The following is a 21,027-nucleotide window of genomic DNA, read 5'->3' as shown; positions in this document are numbered from 1 at the left end:
CTCTGTCTGAGACAGCAAATGGGTGGGGCCCTCAATCAGCCTCCCCCAGCCTCCCCCAGCTAGAAAGTCAAAGTCAAAGTTTGGGGGACTGTGGTGTGAACTAGAGGAAAAGCTGCAGGCTGGAAAGGCACAGAGGAAGAGCATGATGTTTGATTTCTGCTGGGATCCACAGCTGGGGCTACTGGAGAAACAATAACTCCATCATAGGCTCAGGTTGTATATATGTATGTGTCAATTAACCAAATAAAGACCACACAGTCTCCACTGTGCCTCACTTCCAAAAGGAAACACAAACTCTGGGTAAAGTGCCCAACTGGGTGTGTGCCAGGGTGTCTGGTAAGCTGAAAAGCTTGCACTGATGGAACAATTGGCATTGTGCTACATGGAATTCCTCCCTGTATTTCCAAATAATTAGGCCAAATTATTATTATTATTATTATTATTATTATTATTCCTCTACAATCGTTATCTTGACATACATATTCTGGGTGGGAACAGGACACTCTTAATTCTACTTGCACTGTTGTAGTGATCAGGTGGGATTGCTATGAGGGATTATAACAAATATAGAGTAAGCCATCTGTGTCAGCAATGAAAGCATTGCATTGACTGGGTTTAAACTATTTTGATATGATTCTTGATCAATCTACACCTCTGCATCCCTGTTCCATTTCTCTCTCTTCACAAGTCACGTACACACTTAGACAGGCAGGCGTCCTGGGTCCTCAAAGATAATGGGCAGTTTCGTCGATGTAGCTTTCTTATATATTAATCTTAGGATGTTAATCTTAGGGCCAGGAAACAGGTTTCACATTAAGGTGATAATGGTCACTGTCCTCCTGGCCATCCTTCTTATCATGTGTACTGATTGTTATGACCTCCGGGGTTGCTGAATACGCTCCTTTGTTGTTTTCATTCATTTACTCCAAAGTATGCAGGCCTAACTAGTGTTTATAGTTTAACTTTGTCCCCACTTGGAGTTTGTTTAAATGCTCAGAGGAAATATGATTTGTTCTTACGAGCACTGTGTAAAGGATTATTTTGCTAATAAAATGGCCTGGTGAGGGGTGTGGGGTACGCACTTCCTCCGAGAGCCTTGCTGGTCAAAGCCTTGTGTCTTATTTTAATCAGGGTCCAGTCCTTTCCTTTGGCCTCAGAACGCAACACACTGGCAAAGCCTGAAAGTGTATTAGCATAGTGGTTCTACCATCCTTGTGCTGGTGCAGTCCCTGTGTTGGTGGCTCAAAGGGGTGGAGGTGGAGACATGGTGGAGTTGGCGCAAAGCTCAGTCATGGAGTTACACTTGCTCAGAGCTTTCTCCCTCCCTCTGCTTTGTTGGCATAAAGCTACAAAAGGTCGGGTACCCCTTAGAGCATTCACTTTAAAATCAATGGGCTGCTCTCCTCTCCATCTCAGGACAGGAGTCCAAATAGTAATAGTTCAATCAAAACCCCACCCCTTTCCCTTTTCTTTTTCGTTAATATCCACCTTGAAGAGAAGAATTCTGATGAACTTAGAAGCTTGCTCATTACTTTCAAGCCATCTTAATAAAGGAGCTTTGCTGCTGTCGCTCTTTGGGTTTTATCTTGTGGGCCGCCATGGACCAATAGGTGTGTCTGTATTGCTTTCAGATTCACAGTGATTAATATGTTCCCTTCTCTAGTTCTGTTATTCATGTTATTTGTTTAAAAGGTTGGTTTATTTGCAGCTCAATAAACTGGAGACTCTCCTCTTGCTTCAAGAACTTGTTAACCCTATTGTTAAATATAGTTTTTGATAAACTACTTACAGGTCTTAATTACTCGCGAGCATTTTGCTGAGATCCTTTGCTGCCCTTGCCCTTCTCCAGACTTCAGTCTTGGCTGACTTGCCTGTTCTGCTTCTCCACCAGAAGAAGCAACAGCTTTCTGCTGAATATGGAGAACTGGTCCAGACACACCTGCGCTTGTTTCGGGTCTTTCCACGTCTTTTTTCTTTCTTGCAATTTTGCCAAAAAGCTCAACAAACAACTTCCCCTCAACAAAAACTCAACAACATTTCCCTCCCCCAAAAATTCAACAACTGCCGCCCCCCCAAGCCACTTCAGCAACTTTTGTGTCCTGATTTTCACTGTTTGAAATATGGCAACCTTAGACTAGGTCTCCTCCAGAGACAGTATAAAAACACAAGGGGCTGCCATATGAGAGACAGAGGGCTCAGCCCCCAGCCCACTCACCCGCATACATCTCCTGGTCACCTTTGGTGACCAAGCAAATGGTTAAATAAATACAAGCCTGCTCTATGAAACACCTTTGCCATCATCAATTTCAAAGGAAATCTCATTCAGTGCTCCAGGTATTTGTTCTCTCCCTCCTTGAGGGCCTTTCTACCCCTCTCCCATTCTCTTCTCTGAGGTGCTTTTTGCGGCATCTCAGGTGAGCACTTACCTGCCCGAGGTGCTGTTCACTCAAGGTCACCAGCTGCCTTTGACAGAATACTCTGGCTGCATGTCAGCTGCAATTTACCTTTCCCTGGGAGGGTGTGGCACAAAAGGAAGGGACAACACCTACGTCATCCAGCTAACACAGAGGGGAGGGAGCAGGGACTCTGCTTCCAAGAGAGTCTTTTTTCCAGGACCATTGAAGCACCTTGGAAAGACTCACCACCTGCATGCCAATCCCATGCTGAATCTCACACACACACCAGAAAAGAAGAACATGCCCCTCAGAACCCAAAGCCAAACACAAGAACAAGATGAAAGGGATAACTTTATTTTATACAAATGTATTTTATATAAATGATTATTTTATATAAATTATATACATGTGCCAATGGGTGTTATCATAATGCATATCCTCCATCATTTCTCCAAATAAGGATGCCCTGTTCATTTATTTATTTATTTATTTACCATCATCATCATCATCATCATCATCATCATTATTATTACTATTACTATTCTATTTATACCCTGATCTGGGTGGTTTCCAACATATAATAATAATAATAATAATAATAATAATAATAATAAACATTAAACACAAAATATATGTGTGGATGAAATTTACTTTGGAAGAGAAGTTAACTAATGAACAATTAGGATTAAAAGACTGCACCCAGCTTCCGTTTATGCCAATCTCAAGTTTTTTTAAAATAATGATCTTGACCTGAACTCTAGTTGAACTTGGACATAGCACACGGTGAGATTGAACTAGACTTAAAATGGAGGTTAAACCTGAGAAGATTATAAGGTTAAGAGTAGTTTAACTTTTCCTTCTGGGGAAAAAGACTGGACTGACTCTCTGGAAACTATCTCACTTCTGTGAAAGAGTTTCAGGATCTATTTGACTGTTGAAGACGTTCAACGTAATGTGTGGCAACCATACTCAGGGAAAATATATATTTCTTTGCCTTATTGTCTTATTACTGTGCTACATGTGTCCTGTTGCTAAGAAAGCATGTTGCTATAGCTCTGAAAAAGCTCAATATGGAGGTCAAATGGCCGAAATATTGGGAAATTTTGGAACAAGATGGAGATAGATTGAAATTGCAGAGTTTTGAAAAACTAAAAAACAAAGTGCGAGACTGGCTTCATTATTATCAGATAATGGAGGCATACAATTTGGACAAGAAAATCGGCTTCCAGGTGGAAAAATCAAAACTAGAAACAGAATTGTTAGAACCCAAAACTAAGATTTTGTCAAAGATGTATAACTTGCTGTTGAAATGGAATACTCAGGATAAAACGGTGAAATCTGCTATGATTAATTGGGCACAAGACGTTGGACACAACATAATGATGGCTGACTGGGAACAGTTGTGGACCACAGGTATGAAGTTTACGGCATGTAATGCCTTAAGAGAGAATATTATGAAAATGATATACAGGTGGTACATAACCCCAGTCAAGCTTGCAAAAATCTACCATTTGCCCGATAACAAATGTTGGAAATGTAAAGAAACTGAAGGTACATTCTTTCACCTTTGGTGGACGTGCCCAAGGATTAAGGTTTTCTGGGAGATGATTTATAATGAACTAAAAAAGGTATTTAAATATACCTTCTTAAAGAAACCAGAGGCCTTTCTCCTGGGCATAGTCGGCCAATCGGTGTTAAAGAAGGACAGAACTTTCTTTATGTATGCTACAACAGCAGCAAGAATACTTATTGCAAAGCATTGGAAGACACAAGACCTACCCACACTGGAAGAATGGCAGATGAAAATGATGGACTACATGGAATTGGCAGAAATGACGGGCAGAATCCGAGACCAGGGAGAAGAGTCGGTGGAAGAAGATTGGAAGAAATTTAAAGACTATTTACAGAAATATTGCAAAATTAATGAATGTTAGAATGATGTTGGATTGAAGTTAAGTGGTTTCTAGCTGTAATGGTAAAAGAATATGGAAAAATTGGATTTTCAATAGATCAAAACTTAATGCTATAATATATTAAGATTAAAGATTAGGATATAATAAGGAGGGAAAGGAATTGCTGAACTAATAAATTGAACCGGAATACAAAAAAGGGTGGCATGAGGAGGTCCGGGAAACAAGTAAATGAAAGATAAGTGATGAAAAGATGGAATTGTTTTTAATTGTTTTTTTTTTTTTGTATTTTTCTTTTCTCTATTTTTCTTTTTCTTATCAATGTAATCTTTTTTTGAAACTTTAATAAATATCATTAAAAAAAAAAAAAAGCATGTTGCTATGTGCCTTTTCGCTATGCGTCTTAAGAAAATACAATTACTGCTGTGTTTGCATTCTGAGGTTGGAAATGGCAGAAGAAAAAATCTCATTGTTTAAGCAAACCAGCCAGGCCACAATGCAAGAGAATATAAGATATGAATTGTATGATTTGTTGTTAGATTTTAAAAGAGAACTGTTTGATCAGTTGAAGGAAGATGTTAACAAAGCAGCTGTTAAAATTCGGGAAAATACTAATTTAATGTCAGAAGCTGTGGGACAATTAATAGAAGCGAATGCACAAAATACCAAGGCAGGAAGGGTAGAGTGACGAAGCTTGAGGAAAATACAAGGGAAGGTAAGAGTGGCCCAAAATAAAAATGGTACCTCATGTGAAATGATCTGCGAGGCTCTGACTGTGATAGAGAAGAAACAGGAAGGGAGGGCAAAAAGGATAAAAGGTTTATGTAGCTGCAATGTAAAATAATTAAGTAGGCCTGGAAAAAGATATATAAAGATTGGAAAGGAATGTGGAAAATGATTGTTGTTAAAAAAAAACCCTGAAGCTATGATATTGAGATGTACAGGTTTTGATGGACTTATTCAATGAAAGTCTTTGTTCCTATACTTAAGAGTGGACGCCAGGCCAAGACCAGCCAGTTCCTACAGAAGGAAGAAGCCTCTGCCTTAGTGAGGCATCAGATCAAGACCTGTATTTTAAAATGAGCTTAAAAAATATATTTGCAAATGTTTGTATGTCTCATGCCAGGCATAAAGCAGCTGGCTGGGTGCTTTGGCAGATGTTTATCTTCCTAAACAGGGCCCCTCTGATCTATAGCAGTGCCTCAGGGTTGTAAAAGGAAATTACAGGCTGGGAGCAAAAGGTCACACTGACCATACAAATTACAGAATACAATCAAGCTGCAAAAAAACCCCACACTAATTAAGAGTTGGTAAATAGTGAGATTTATTGTTTAACAGAAGACTCGAGCCATATTTTCATAAGGTTAAAGGGCAAGAGCTAATAGGAACAGCAGCTGGCTAAGAAAAGGAGTTGTAAACTAAAGAGGCTGCTTTCGAAGCTGTTTTATTAAGTTCCTTTTTTACTTTGAAAAGGCCTTTTCTTCTAAAAATCTATATATGTTAATGTATGAAATATATTGGCTTAAATGTAATTATGCAAAGGATTTAGAAAGTAAGATATGTTAGATTCTTATGTTAGATTCTTATTTCATTGATGGTGTGTGAGAAGATGAACCCAAGATCTCTGTTTAAGATAAAATTAGAACCATTAGCCATCTGTTTTGGAGTGAATAGGGCAATAGGGCAAAGATGATCTGATAATTAAGGTGCCTGGTCGAGGCAAATGTAAGATATATGGCTATTTGTCTGCCATTTATGGATAGAAGGAAATATAGCTCTTTGTCTCCCATAAAAGGTAATAGGAAATGGGTGTATCTTTTATGATTGGTTCTAGCAAACAGCCAATAGGAATTTCAACCAGGCTGACTGGACAGAGGCAGCCAAAGGAGGAGCAAGGGGGCTGGGCTGAGGAAATATAAGTGCTGGCCATCAGGGCTGGAGTGGGCAGAGCTTTGGTATCCATATACCACTGTGTCTCTCATTTATTTGTCTGACAAATAAATTATTATTTTAATTTCTCTATTGCTGCGTTGAATATTTCATTCCAGCTAAGCGTTAACCACAAGCAGGGTGCTACATTTGAAGATAAAGAAGATTGGCAAAATAAACTGAACTACGCAGGACAAATCAGTTAGCTTGAAACCCTAGAAAGAAAAGAAGACTTTGAATTAAAAGTGGGGGGGGGGGTCAAATGTTTAATGCATATTTTTTAAGCTTGGTGTATAGATTTTTGGAGGGATGCGGGTGGCGCTGTGGGTTAAACTACAGAGCCTAGGACTTGCTGATCAGAAGGTCGGCGGTTCGAATCCCTGCGACAGGGTGAGCTCCCATTGCTTGGTCCCTGCTCCTGCCAACCTAGCAGTTCGAAAGCATGTCAAAGTGCAAGTAGATAAATAGGTACCGCTCCGGCGGGAAGGTAAGCGGCATTTCCGTGCGCTGCTCTGGTTCGCCAAAAGCGGCTTAGTGATGCTGTACACCAGCTCCCTTGGCCAATAAAGCGAGATGAGCACCGCAACCCCAGAGTCGGCCACAACTGGACCTAATGGTCAGGGGTCCCTTTACCTTTACCTATAGATTTTTACGTTAGCATAACTTCTAAAAGTTCTAAACTTCTAAAAGTCACTTGTAACAAGATGAAGAAGGTTTAAAATTGGATTATTAAGAATATAAGGTTTTTAAGGACGTGCATGAATGAGTACTAAACAATGGAAGCGAGAGGGGGAGTAAAGGGAAGTCAGGCAAAATTATGGTTTAAAAATCTGTTTATTGTTATTTTTATTTGTGCTGTTATTTTTGGAAAATTAATAAAATGTTACCCCCACCAAAAAAACTTTCCTATACTGGGCTGCCTTCAGATGTCTTCTAAAGGTTGTCAGTTACAGTGGTACCTTGTTTTTTGAGTGTTTCGGAAGCAGAACGTTTTGGTTTTCGAACACCGAAAACTCAGAAGTAAATGCTTCCGTTTTCGAACGCGCCTCGGAAGTTAAACGGCTTCCATTGTGTTTTTTAAATTTTCTCCATTGACTTTGCAGACTGCAAAGTCTGCAACCTTTGCGCCTCAGTTGTCAAATGTTTCGGAAGTTGAACGGTCTTCGGAAATGGATTGCGTTCAACAACTGAACTACCACTGTACTTATCTCCTTGGCTCAAGGGTCGCATAACTCCATACCCTGCAACATTTCTCTGATGAAAATAGGGATGTCTTAAGGAAAAGCGGGACATTCGAAGATCAAATCAGATGGCTTCTGTAAATCCGGGACTGTGCCTGGAAAATATAGACTTGGCTGAGGGTCTGCATAATGCTGTATCCCAAAGCAATCATAATATGAAATATACATTTCAAACAAGTTGTGCTTGAAAAGACCAGGATAGGTAACAGAACTGGAGGTGCCCATTACGCAGCAGCAAAACAAATATGACGTTATCCAAGCAATGAAAATTTCCCATGAAAATCAAGGTGCTTTTCTGCCTGAAGCAAAGGGGAAGAAGATGCCATCTTCCACTTCATGTATAAAAGCTCAGCAAACCACTGAATCTGATTTACACATCCTCCATTGCACCTTGAGGTCAGTGGCCTAGTTTAGTGGGTGCAGGACAGGCTGCCCAGCGTACAAACAAGGAGAACTTTCTCCACTGACATACCCTTCATATTTCCCACCTGAGGCAGCTGCCGCACTCTTTCCTCATGGCAGGGCCGGCCTTACTCTTGAGTCAGATGTGCAAAATACAACAAAGGGATAAATAAGCCCACCCATTTATTCCCTCCCCCCAGTAGATTTTATTAAAGCTTAAAAGAATATATACAAATGTTAATATCAACTACAAAATCACTTTTTACAATGCAAAAAAGCATGAAAAAGCCTAATCTAAACAAAAACAAAAATAAAGGAAGAAGAAAGAAAGAAAAAAGAGAGAGAGTGTGTGAAGGGGAGGGATTCTGATTCTTCATCTGTCAGGTATATATATATATATAAAATATTCAAAACATGCGCTCCAAGGTAACCCCCAACCATTCTACTTATAAAACAATATTTTATTTGGTCCACAAACCCAGATATCACAAATTCAAGCCTACCAACTTCCGGCTAGAATAATGTGGAACTTTACTTCATAAGCTATCCATTCTTAAGGAAATCAGCCCTGAGTGCTCACTGGAAGGACAGATCCTGAAGCTGAGGCTCCAATATTTTGGCCACCTCATGAGAAGAGAAGACTCCCTGGAAAAGACCCTGATGTTGGGAAAGATTGAGGGCACAAGGAGAAGGGGACGACAGAGGACGAGATGGTTGGACAGTGTTCTCGAAGCTACCAGCATGAGTTTGACCAAACTGCGGGAGGCAGTGGAAGACAGGAGTGCCTGGCGTGCTCTGGTCCATGGGGTCACGAAGAGTCGGACACAACTAAACAACGAATTACTTCATAAGAAGTTCGTTGTAAACCAAATCCCTCCCCCCTCATTTAGGGCTTATTCTGGCTTGAAATGCATTGGGGCTCATCCATCACACACCCCAGGCCTATTTTGCACACCTTTCTCAATTATTTTTTGAATCCGTACTTGTCTGCAAAACACTGCAGCATTCTTAGAGTCCTTTGGAGGTTATTCCTCTAAGTGCTCTGGCACTTCAGAGGTCACTTGGTAAAAATGGGTTGGATGAGGATTCAACTGGAACCAATCCTACCTTGAAGCACACTAAAAATCAATTAACCACCACTTTCCGGAACAAAGAGCTGCCCAGCTTTTAAATATTGAGAGTCTGTATCAAGTGGAGAAACTGGAGCATCACCTGAGTTTCTCAAACTCTCCAAGTGGCCCTATGTTCCAGGGACATCCTTGATTTAGAGAAGCCATACTGGTTTCTGATTTCATCCCAGAATGTCTTGCTTTTCCTTAGGATGCCCCTATTTTCATTGTAGAAATGTTGAAGGGGATGGAGTTATCTGACCAGGGAGCCATCTGAAGGCATTTCTGTATAGGGAATCTTTTTTGTGGGGTATAAATAGTAAAATAATCGTTATGGAATGGGATGTCCCTATTTTCATCAGAGAAATGTTGGAGGGTATGGTTTCTGCCAGTTTTCAACCTCTAGTCACCCCCACAAGTGTTAGGGTACACTTTCTCTGTGGCTTGGCTGAAAGAATAAAGAGACTAATGTGACGTGAAGTAAGATGTGATTCATTTAAACATATACCGTATTTTCTGCTCTATAAGACGCAACACACCACAAGACACACCTAGTTTTTGGGGGAGGAAAAGAAGAAGAAAAATATTCCGAATCTCAGAAGCCAGAACAGCAAGAGGGATCGCTGCACAGTGAAAGCAGCAATCCCTCTTACTGTTCTGCTTCTGGGATAGCTGCGCAGCCTGCATTCGCTCCATAAGACGCACACACATTTCCCCTTACTTTTTAGGAGGGGAAAAGTGAGTCTTATAGAGCAAAAAATACGGTAATTCTCCCGGACCTGAACACATTCGTTTACCAATGTGAGGTTTATTATGCAAACACCACATTCAAGGCAATAAAAATATAATAAAACAATTGTTGCTTCCTGTACTTGCCCTAATTGGCAGGCTATATTTGTCCACAGAATACCTTTAATGCAAAAGGAAGCAATTACAAGTCCTGCCTCATAATGGGGTGAGAGTTCCATAGTTTGAAGTGAAGAAGTACTTTCTTTCATCTGTCCTAAATCTTCCAACATTCAGCTTCACTGAACGTCCACAAGTTCAAGTGAGGGAGGGAGAGAGGGAGAAAAGGCTTTCTGAATCTGCTTTCTCTATGCTATGCATAATTTTTATAAACTGCTGGAAGGAGCAGGTCTACAGCTTGAGGGTTCTTCTGAATTGGACCCTGTCACTCAGGAACAATCACAATTGGTAAAACTTGGAATAATAAGGAAGAAACCTTGCAAGAATTGACATCTTCACTGTGGTGATGCATCCAAGGCATGAGAGATTTAGATTCCCCCTAGTTTAGTGGTGGACATGTGAAAAGATGGGGGGGGGGGAATGGGATATGATTTATAACGAATTGAAAAAATTATTTAAATATACCTTCCCAAAAAAACGAGAAGCTTTTCTGCTGGGGATGACAGGTGATGAATTAAGAAAGGCAGATGATAGACTATTTATGTACGCTATGACTGCTGCCAGAATCTTAGTAGCCCTAAAATGGAAATACCAACACTAATGGAGTGGCACACAAAAATGGTTGAATATGTAGAATTAGCAAAACTGACCCACAGGATCCGTAACCAGAGGAAACAAAGTTCAAAAAGGAATGGAGTAAATCTGTTGAATATATATGTAATAACTGTAGAAGTTCAAAGACTGTAGCAGGATTAAAATAAGTCTTGTAGAATGTAATTAAAAATCTGTGAAAGAGAAAATTAAATACGAAAGCCGGATGAAGGGAGGGAGGGAAGTCCGCGCGGGATACAGCGTGTAGTAAATAAGTAGAAATATGATTGTTTGAACTTTAGAGTAATAATTTTGTTTGTATATGTTATAGAAAATTCAATAAAAAGGATTTTTTTAAAAAAAAAGATTCCCCCTAGTTTTCATTTTCTGTTTGCTCTGCCAGAGCAAGAGAGAAAATTTATTTCCTTTACAGATACATGATACTTCAGTTATCAAAGGGAAATGTTGAAGCTAGCTAAGTTGCAAATCAGATTTTGCTTCATTGGTCTAATTCTCCCCAAACTTCAGGCATCATTTCCTCTGGGTTGGACAAGAAAAGCACAATTTCATGTGGGAACAAAGTGATTGTGTGGACTTTAACCTTGTATATCAACACTCCAAAACTTTATGTTGTGTTTTATTGATGCTGTTTAGGGTTCGATGGGAAGAGCAAATAATAGGGGATAAACAATAAAACAGTAGCCGGGCGATGTTGCTCCGGCCTCATGAGGAGACTCTTCAGTGGGGCTGGTGAGTGTGGGCCCTGCCCCCTAGGCCACATGGACAGGGCCTTGCAGGGAACGGCCTCCACGCCTCACAGCCAGGCGATGTTCCTCCAGCCTCATGAAGGCAGCCTTGTTTAGGGAAGTTTTTCATGCCTGTTGTTTTAATATATTTTTAACCTTCTGTTGGAAGCTGCTCAGAGTGACTTGGGCAACCCAGCCAGATGGGCGGGGTAGAAATAATAAATTATTATTATTATTATTATTATTATTAGCCTCTTCAATAGGGCTGGTGAGTGTGGGCCCTGCCCCTAGGCCAGGTGGAGAGGACCTTGCAGGGAGTGGCCTTCACACACACAGCCAGGCGATGTTCCTCCGGCCTCATGAGGAGCCTCTTCAGTAGGGCTGGTGAGTTTGGGCCTCGCCCCCTAGGCCAAGTGGAAAGGGCCTTGCAGGGAACGGCCTTCATGTCTCACAGCCAGGCGATAGTTAAACGTTTGGAAAAAGTCAGAAGCCCAAGACAGTATAAGTTCCTTAACAACGTTTATTCAACATGGTCAGTGACAATGGCTCACTCATAGGAAAACAAAACCCAAACGCACAGGACTACACAATAAAAGCCCCAACATGAACTGACCATTGACAGTTGACAGTTGAAAGTGCATGCGCTTACTTGCCATTAGAACGTTCGTCTACCAACGCTTATACGATTGGTTAGAACGCGCCTTGTAACATAAAAAGTGTTAAACCCAATACATAACACTCCTCCCCCCAACTTCCTAACAAAAGGAACAAACATAGTCATCAAGGTGTGCCGGCCTTTTCCGCTCCCGCTGGGACCGTGGCGGTTCCTGTGCCTGAGTGGTGACCCGGGAGGTTCCTCCGGTACCTGTGGTCTGAGTGGGGCAGTCAGCTCCGAAGGGGTCACTGCCAATGGAAGGGGTCACTGCCAATGGAGCCACTGAGGATTCCGGCCAGAAGTCACCCTGCTGGGGTAACTCAGTCACCGGCAACCCATCTGGTTCCCACCCTGGCTTGTGAACAGAATCTCCTGATGTACATATTTCTCTGACCTCTGGTTCTGCTTGAAGTTCCGTGTTCGGAGATGCCCTGGCTCTGATCTGGTCGAGGTGTCTCTTCCAAACCAGTCCCCCCTCCAAACCTACCTCATAGGAAACCAGACCTGTACAGCGGGCAATGATACCTGGGACCCAACCCTGTCCGGGCCCATAGTTTCAGACGTAGAGTGTCCCCCAGGGAGAACCCTCTTGGAGCCCCCCACACCACAGTGGATGGCCGTTGCTCAAGAGCCCGGTCGGGGTGCATACAATCACATGGGGTAGTGAGCCTCCTCCCCATAAGTAACTCCGCCAGGCTCCCGCCGGTCACTGCGCTTGAGGTGATGTGTTGGGCCAATAAGAACTCTGCTAGCAGGAGAGTCCAATCTCCATGCACTATGCACCTAAGCGCATCTTTGGTAGTACGGACCATGCGTTCAGCTTGGCCGTTAGTGGCCGGATGAAAAGGAGCGGAACGAATGTGGAGGATTCCATTCTTGGTTACAAATTCTTTGAATTCCGCCGAAGTAAAAGCGGTCCCATTATCACTCACCAGTGTGTCTGGCAAGCCATGCGTCGCAAATAGCTTCCTGAGTGCGTTTATAGTCGCTCTAGTGGACACGGTTGAGGTCGGCACCACCTCGAGCCACTTGGACTGAGAGTCGACCACTATTAGGAAGTGTTGTCCCTGAAAAGGCCCTGCAAAATCCACGTGCACCTGGGACCATGGGGACTGTGTGGACTCCCAGGACTGTACTGGTGCCTTGGGTGAATCCAGCCAGGAGACCTGGCAGGGCTCGCAATATTTCACCCAACCCTCTATCTCTGCATCTATGCCCGGCCACCACACATAGCTACAGGCCAATGCCTTCATCTGGACGATCCCCGGGTGAAACACGTGCAGCCCTTCTAAGACTTTTTTTCTTAATGGGGGGACGACGACTATAACACAGCTACCCCATAACACACATCGTGGGTGAGTAGACAGCTCGTCCTTGCGGGCTGTGTAGCATGAAAATTCTGGACCCGGCTTCCTGGGCCACCCCCTCCCCACCCAGTCCGAGACGCAGGACAACAGCCTATCCTTCACAGTTGCAGCAGCAATGTCCTTCACATGCAAGGGCTGGTCTGGTAAGTCTTTCATACACAGGATCTGGTGGGCAGGAGTAGGGTCAGGGCCGCTCTCCTACAGTGGCAAGCGGCTGAGTGCATCTGCATGACCCATGGCTTTCCCGGGTCGGTACTGTAGTGAGTATTGGTAACCAGCCAGGAAAATGGACCAGCGCAATACTCGTGGCGAAAGCATCTGGGGTGTCTGGCAGTCGGGCGCAAAGAGTCCCAGGAGTGGCTTGTGGTCGGTAACAATAGTGAAAGACCGACCATAAAGGAAGTCCTGAAACTTTTTGACTCCCTTAACTATTGCCAAACCCTCCTTGTCGATCTGGGAGTAGTTGTGCTCCGCCGACATGAGAGTTTGGGAGAAGTAAGCCACTGGAACTTCCCTCCTGTCCAGAAGCTGGTGGCCCAGTACTGCGTCCACTCCATAAAGGGAAGTGTCGTAAGCCAGCACCACCGGGAGCTTTTCATCAAAGTGTGCCAACACTGAGTTGGACACAAGCAAGTCTTTGACCCCTCGGAACGCCTTGGCCTGTCAAGGGCCCCAGACCCACGGCGCTTTTTTGTCCAGGAGCCTGTGCAAAGGCTCAGCTATGGCTGCCTTGTGTGGCAGGAACATGTGGTAAAAATTAAGAAGTCCCAAGAAGGCTTGTAACTCTGCCTTGCTCTTTGGGTCTGGGACGTCGCAAATGGTGTGCACTTTGTCCTCTGCTGGATGGAGGCCATCCGCGTCAACCCAGAACCCCAGGAAATCCACACTGCTCACTCCCAACAGGCACTTTTTCTGTTTTAACTTAAGTCCTGCTGCCTGGAAGCGTTGGAGTACTATCCGTAATCTGGCAGCAAAGTCCTCTCTCAACGATGTGGTGCTCAGCACATCATTGAAAAACGGTGTGACTCCGGGGATGCCTTTAAGGAGACGGTCCATTAGACTCTGAAATAACCCTGGGGCCACGCTAACTGTAGGCGTTTGACCCTGAAAGCACCCCTATGAGTCACGATTGTTTGGGCATCTGCGGTGACCTCTTCAATGGTTAGCTGCTGATAAGCTTGCGCTAAATTCAGCTTCCTGAAGATCTTGGCTCCAGCCAGGGTTGCTAACACGTGGCTCACCACCGGAACTGGGTACACATGGTCCTGTAAGGCCCAGTTCAGGGTGCATTTGTAATCGCCACAGATACGGACTGAGCCGTCCAGCTTAACCGGTGTGACAATTGGGGTTTCCCAGGTCCCCAAAACTACCGGCTCTAAGACTCCTTGGGCGACTAAGCAATCAAGCTCCTCATCAATCCTGGGTTTAAGCACAAACGGGACTCTATGGGCTTTAACCCGAATGGGTTGCACCGTGGGGTTGAGCCGTAGGGAAATCGGGGGTCCGTTGTACAGGCCCAGGGTTCCAATGAAGACTGATGGAAATTCCTGGCAGATCGATTCGAAATCTGCCCCTGGGGAAATCTGATTAAGCCCTGAAACACCTAAGCCTAACAGCCTGAACCATGCTAGGCCTAGAAGGCTAGTGAATGGGCCTTCAGTTATGATGAGGTTCAAATTCTTGGTGTACTTCTTAAACTGGACCTTGAAGGTGCCCATCCCCTTTAGCTGGATTCTTTTTCTCTGGAAGTCCCGTAGCACTACGGGAGCCAGGCGGAGAGGAGGACCGCCGTTAGGGCAAAGCTCTTTCAGAATCTTAGCAGATATTATGGAGTAGGATGAGCCGGTATCCAACTCCATAGTGCACGGCGTTCCCTTTATCTTGAGTTGTACCCTAAGCTTATTGGACCCCGGAGACGGAAGTTGAAGTACCCTGGCTGGAGAGGTGGACTGTAACTCCTCCTCTATGTAGGCCTCGTGGACACGTTGCTGGGGTTCTGCTCCGGAGGTCTTGGAGCGGAAGACTCGACCAATGTGCCCAGTCTTCCCACAGCAGCGACATGTGGCGTCCCGAAACCTGCATGTCCAACGCTCATGGTTTTCTCCGCAGCTGGCACAGGTCCCTCAAGGTGCGTCAGATGATCACTGGTTCGACGATGCGCTCGTAGCTTGGGAACGGTGGTGTCGGTCGGATCGGTCCAAAGCTCGGTGGACATCCTCATTGTGGGAATCTATGGAAGACGACCGGTCTCACTGGATGTGGTGAGTTCTCCTTTCGGTAGGTGGGCTGTGGCCTGCCTCATGAGCATTATCCTTCTCAAAGGCCGTGGCCATATTCATTGCTTCCATCATCGTGATGTCATCTTTTGCCTGCAGCTTGCGGCGGAGACGGCTGTCTAGCATGCCACTGATGAACCTTTCAAGAAGTCCTTCCTCGATGTCAGCGAATTGGCAATACATCGCAATCGCCCAGAGTGCTGTGATGTATTCACTCGCTGACTCTTGCACTTGTTGTTCTCTGTGCAAAAGTCGTAGCAGTGGTGGTTCTTAGTTGGCTGAGGTACGAGGTGTCTTGTCATAGCCTGTGTCAGCTCATCAAACGTGCATGCCTCTATGTCCCTGGGTGCCATCAGACCTTCTGGTAGAGTGAAAGAGGAACTTCCCAGCACTGTCAGTAGCACATCCACCTTGTCTGCCTCCCTAGCGAAGCCTTGTAGTCGGACGTAGCTCCTTATTCGTCGGAGCCACTGTGGCCATTCTGCAGGATGGCTCATATTGAAGTCCGGTGCTGGCCGAATATGACTGATGGCCATCCTCAGACCTGGAGCAGTTGCTTGTGCGATTGTGGGTGGTTGCAAAGACGCGGCAGGCGCGGTCTCGTTTCCGGGACTGTTTGCTGAGTCCAGCGTGGCGGTGAGGTCACGCTTACTGCGAGGCGGCAGGTGGCGGTGCTGCAGTGCCGTCTTCGGCCTCTGGTAACCGGTGGAAGCTCATGTATCCCACCTTCGTCTCCAATGTTAAATGTTTGGGAAAAGTCAGAAGCCCAAGGCAGTATAAGTTCCTCAACTAAGTTTATTCAACATTGTCAGTGACAATGGCTGACTCATAGGAAAACAAAATCCAAATTCACAGGACTACACAATAAAAGCCCCAACATGAACTGACCATTGACAGTTGACAGTTGAAAGTGCATGAGCTTACTTGCCATTAGAACGTTCGTCTACCAACGCTTATACGATTGGTGAGAACAGGCCTTGTAACATTAAAAGTGTTAAACCCAATACATAACAGTGATGTTCCTCTAGCCCCATGAGGAGCCTCTTTTATAGGGCTGGGTGAGTGTGGGCCTCACCCCCTAGGCCAGGTGGAAAGGGCCTTGTGGGGAGCAGCCTTCATGCCTCACAACCGGGCGATGTTCCTCCGGCCTCATGAGGAGCCTCTTCAGTAGAACAGAGCAACAGCAGCTCACCCCTTCATGTGCATTCAAACTGCCAACCTTCTGACTGGCAAGCCCAAGAGGCCCAGTGGTTTAGACCACAGCGCAACGCACGTTCCTTTTCTAGACCTGATAGGAACCATCAGCCAGGATTGCCAGGCAAATGCCTTCTGTTGTCTCTATCCCAGAGAAGGTGCCTGCCTCAATTGTTCCTGCAATGCCCCAAAGATGGCTGTGGCATAGTTTCTCCCTGAAATACCCATGTGGACATCCATGAGCATATCTGTCACTCCACTTCTGTTTGAAGTGCTACAACTCAGCAACCTAAACAGAGGAAGATGGAAACATTTTCTGGATTCCCTGTTTAGCATCATTATTTGCCTCTGAAGAATTTGCACGAAGCTTCTCGCACATTGTGACAGACTCGAAAGCTCCTTGAGGAAAAGAAACATTAGCAGTCATGGAAGAGAAATAAACGTGCTCCCACCTGTTTTCCACCTGTTTCCACCACGTGCTCCCACCTGTTTTTCAGCTCTTCCACCCTAGCCGTTACCGCCACAGGCCACCCTATTCGTGAATTTTGTTGATCCTTTTTTTTTTTTAAATAATTTTTTATTAAGGTTTTAAACAAAGAAAAAAGAAAAACAACACACACACAAAAAAAAAAAATACAAAATTTAACAATAAAAACACAAAACGTAACAATTAAAAACAAACTCTCTTTTTCATTCCCCATTTTAAGTTACTTATTTTCTGGACTTCCTCATACCTCCCTCTTTTGTATTCCAATCCATATTATTTGTCCAGCAGTTTCTTTTCCACTTTTTTAAACCCAATCTTTAATTTAATAAAGTGTTAAAATATATCACTTCAACTTTTATTAAACCTAATCCTTGTTCTTAATGTCATAGTGAATTTTGTTGATCCTTAGAAGAGGTTTCTCTGACCCAAGCCATTTCTTTAGATTTGGGGGAGGAGGTTACAAAGTCAACGGTCACACATGCAATTATTCAACACCTGGAGGGCCACAGGTTCTCCACTGAAATTTTAGATTTTCTGTTCCACCTTTTTCGTTATAAACACGATGGAATACTGCTGTTGAGCTGTGTACAATGTATTTTTTAAAATTGAAATTATATTTACTATATTTTCGGCCATTTTGAAGGGAATACTGCCAAAAAGCTGCTTTTTTTGGTTTGACTTTAACTAAATTCCTTAGCTTGCATTTGCACCAGCTCTAGTCAGCATTAAAAGGTAAAGGTGACCGACTATGGGGTTGCGGCGCTCATCTCGCTTTATTGGCCGAGGGAGCCGGCGTACAGCTTCCGGGTTATGTGGCCAGCATGACTAAGCTACTTCTGGCAAACCAGAGCAGCGCACGGAAACGCCGTTTACCTTCCTGCCTATTTATCTACTTGCACTTTGACGTGCTTTCGAACTGTTAGGTTGGCAGGAGCAGGGACTGAGCAACGGGAGCTCACCCCGTTGCGGGGATTCGAACTGCCGACATTCTGATCGGCAAGTCCTAGGCTCTCTGGTTTAACCCACAGCGCCACTCATGTCCCTCTAGTCAGCATTACCCCTTCCCTTTTTCCAGTAAAAGAAAAGGCAAAAGTGTCAAGGTACTCAAAATGCCTGATTTTGCCACTAGGTGTTGCTATGGCATCAGAAGCTGGACTGCTCTTCTCGCCTCTTTCCCCCTTTAGGAAAATGCCCTCCCTCAACTCACTTCAGTTTGTCTTGAATGCCTACATTTTTTGGGAAAGTGGTGGCAAATTGATTTTTAGTCTCCTTCAAGGTAGGATTGGTTCCAGTTGAATCCTCATCCAACCCATTTTTACCAAGTAACCTCTGAAGTGCCAGAGCACTTAGAGGAATACCCTCCAAAGGACTCTAAGAATGCTGCAGTGTTTTGCAGACAAGTACGGATTCAAAAAATAATTGAGAAAGGTATGCAGAATAGGCCTGGGATGTGTGATGGATGAGCCCCAATGGATTTCAAGCCAGAATAAGCCCTAAATGAGGGGGGAGGGATTTGGTTCACAACAAACTTCTTATGAAGTAATTTGTTGTTTAGTCGTGTCCGACTCTTCGTGATCCCATGGACCAGAGCACGCCAAGCACTCCTGTCTTCCACTGCCTCCCACAGTTTGGTCAAACTCATGCTGGTAGCTTTGAGAACACGGTCCAACCACCTCTTCCTCTGTCGTCCCCTTCTCCTTGTGCCCTCCATCTTTCCCAACATCAGGGTCTTTTCCAGGGAGTCTTCTCTTCTCCTGAGGTGGCCAAAGTATTGGAGCCTCAGCTTCAGGATCTGTCCTTCCAGTGAGCACTCAGGGCTGATTTCCTTAAGAATGGATAGATTATGCAGTAAAGTTCCCCATTATAAAGAACTTATTCTAGCCGGAAGCTGGTGGGCTTGAATTTGTGATATCTGGGTTTGTGGACCGAATAAAATATTGTTTTATAAGTGGAATAGTTGAGGGTTACCTTGGAGTGCATGTTTTGAATATTTTTTTAATATAGCTGACTGACGAATAATAATAATAATAACAACAATTTATTATTTATACCCCCCATCTGGCTGGGTTTCTCCAGCCACTCGGGGCGGCTTCCAACAAAACACTAAAATACAATAACCTATTAAACATTAAAAGCTTCCCTAAACAGGGCTGCCTTCAGATGTCTTCTAAAAGTTTGGCAGTTATTTTTCTCTTTGACACCTGGTGGGAGGCCTGGTTCCCTGTAACTTGGCTTCTCGCAGCGAGGGAACCGCCAGTAGAATCAGAATCTCTCCCCTTCACTCTCTCTCTCTTTTTCTTTTTCTTTCTTCTTCCTTTGTTTTTTTTTTAAATTTAGATTAGAGTTTTTCATGCTTTTTTGCATTGTAAAAAGTTATTTTGTAGTTGATATTAACATTTGTACATGTTCTTTTAAGCTTTAATAAAATCTACTGGAGATGGGGAATAAATGGGTGGGCTTATTTACCCCTTTGTCGTATTTTGCACATCTAACTCAACAGTAATCAAGACCGGCCCTGCCATGAGGAAAGAGTGAGGATTTATTGTCTTTATTGGCCAGTAAAGTTGACTCAGAGGAATTGGTTCCAAATTCTGAGCAGTGCTTACAGAGCAGGTGCTCTCTGATATACAATTCTTAAGGCATGAATACGCATAAGCTTCTGTCCAATCCTAGAATTACACATTCTACTAATGAGATCCTTATATGGGCAACTCTAATTGCATATGCATTAGAGGCAGAACAAAGACTCTAAGTATCACCTTGCAGCACGTGAAGGAGAGTGGGCCTTATTATGCATACACTCTGGTTTGTGGTAAACAAGATAAGGAGTAAGGCCTTTCCTGGTACCTTAAGGACAGAATTTTTCCTGATACAATGGGGCAACTCTTTATTGCAAAGGAAATTAGCTAGAGGTCTTTGCTTCAATTGTAACTTTTATTTTGAGTCTATTCTGGGTCTAATTGAGTCCAATATTAGCAATGGCTAATCCTCTTCTTTTAGTCTTGATTTTTAACCAGCTGGTGTCTTTCAATAAAGCAAGTACATAATTGTAATTCCATTAAGTTGAACGTCTTCAACAGTCAAATAAATTCTGAAACTCTTTCACAGAAGTGAGATAGTTTCCAGAGAGTCAGTCCAGTCTTTTTCCCCAGAAGGGAAAATTTAAAGTACTCTTGTAGCAAGGATTTTTAAAGTACCTGTGACCCACTCAAATTGTGTCCAAGAATTGACAGACGCAGCAGTGGAGAAAAAGAAAGTGGTATTTTATTGCTGAGCAATAATGACCCAGTGGAATGGTTTCCAAAGGCGTCATAGCTCTAGCGCCCTGAGGCTTTATACCTGAGTACATACATCATAAAACATGACATAATCGTATACAATCGCATATGGCAGCAAAAATAAAACCAATGAGCGGATGCATAAACCTTGCCCTTGACCATGTAAAGAATTCCTCCCAACTTCTGCTTTCCCCAGATGGTACATCAGCCTGACCTTTCCCCTATTTTATAGTAAGAAAGGAGAAAAGAAACTTATTCGCCCCTTACTGTGTTGATAACCCTCCTACACAACATCTGTTATAAACGGGGACATTGTGGTTAGCGTTTTCCTGTTTTTAGCTGCTGAGGAGCTTGCCTGGACGGAGGAAATGGCCAGCACATCAGATTTATTGTTTCCTACTATGTTTGGGTGCATTAGAAGAACAAGGGGAGAGAAATGGGGCTGAGGTCATTTTGGAGTTCTAAATTCTAAGCATTTCGCTCTTAGCTCTGCAGAAGCCTTCATGATTCAAACACCCTTCATATACATGAATATATAGA

At 43.7% G+C, this 21,027-nt stretch overlaps 1 protein-coding gene and 1 long non-coding RNA gene across 4 annotated transcripts in view; both read right to left on the bottom strand.

The window, feature by feature from the left end:
• Nucleotides 1-13,383, bottom strand: part of LOC308466736 (beta-1,3-galactosyltransferase 1-like) — a 38,217-nt gene extending 24,834 nt beyond the window's left edge. Inside the window, exon 1 of one of the 3 annotated variants that reach the window (XM_080987883.1) lies at nucleotides 11,599-13,383. In XM_080987883.1, coding sequence (XP_080844009.1) covers nucleotides 11,599-11,675 — 77 coding nt within the window. In that variant the 5' untranslated portion in view covers nucleotides 11,676-13,383. Of the gene's footprint in view, nucleotides 1-2,426; nucleotides 2,610-11,598 lie in introns of those variants that run through there. The other 2 variants (XM_080987885.1, XM_080987887.1) reach the window with 2 other exon arrangements.
• Nucleotides 13,384-16,305: 2,922 nt separating this feature from the next.
• LOC308466817 lies at nucleotides 16,306-17,278 on the bottom strand. The gene is made up of 2 exons (XR_013980975.1): nucleotides 17,209-17,278; nucleotides 16,306-17,174 (listed from the first exon to the last, which is right to left on the bottom strand). It is a non-coding gene; the product is annotated as an uncharacterized lncRNA (long non-coding RNA).
• Nucleotides 17,279-21,027: the final 3,749 nt, after the last annotated feature.

Source organism: Podarcis pityusensis (assembly GCF_964106645.2).
Source record: "Podarcis pityusensis genome assembly, chromosome: 17".
Lineage (NCBI taxonomy): Eukaryota > Metazoa > Chordata > Lepidosauria > Squamata > Lacertidae > Podarcis > Podarcis pityusensis.
Note: the sequence above shows the minus strand (reverse complement) of the source record. Positions and strands in the feature narration are given on the sequence as shown.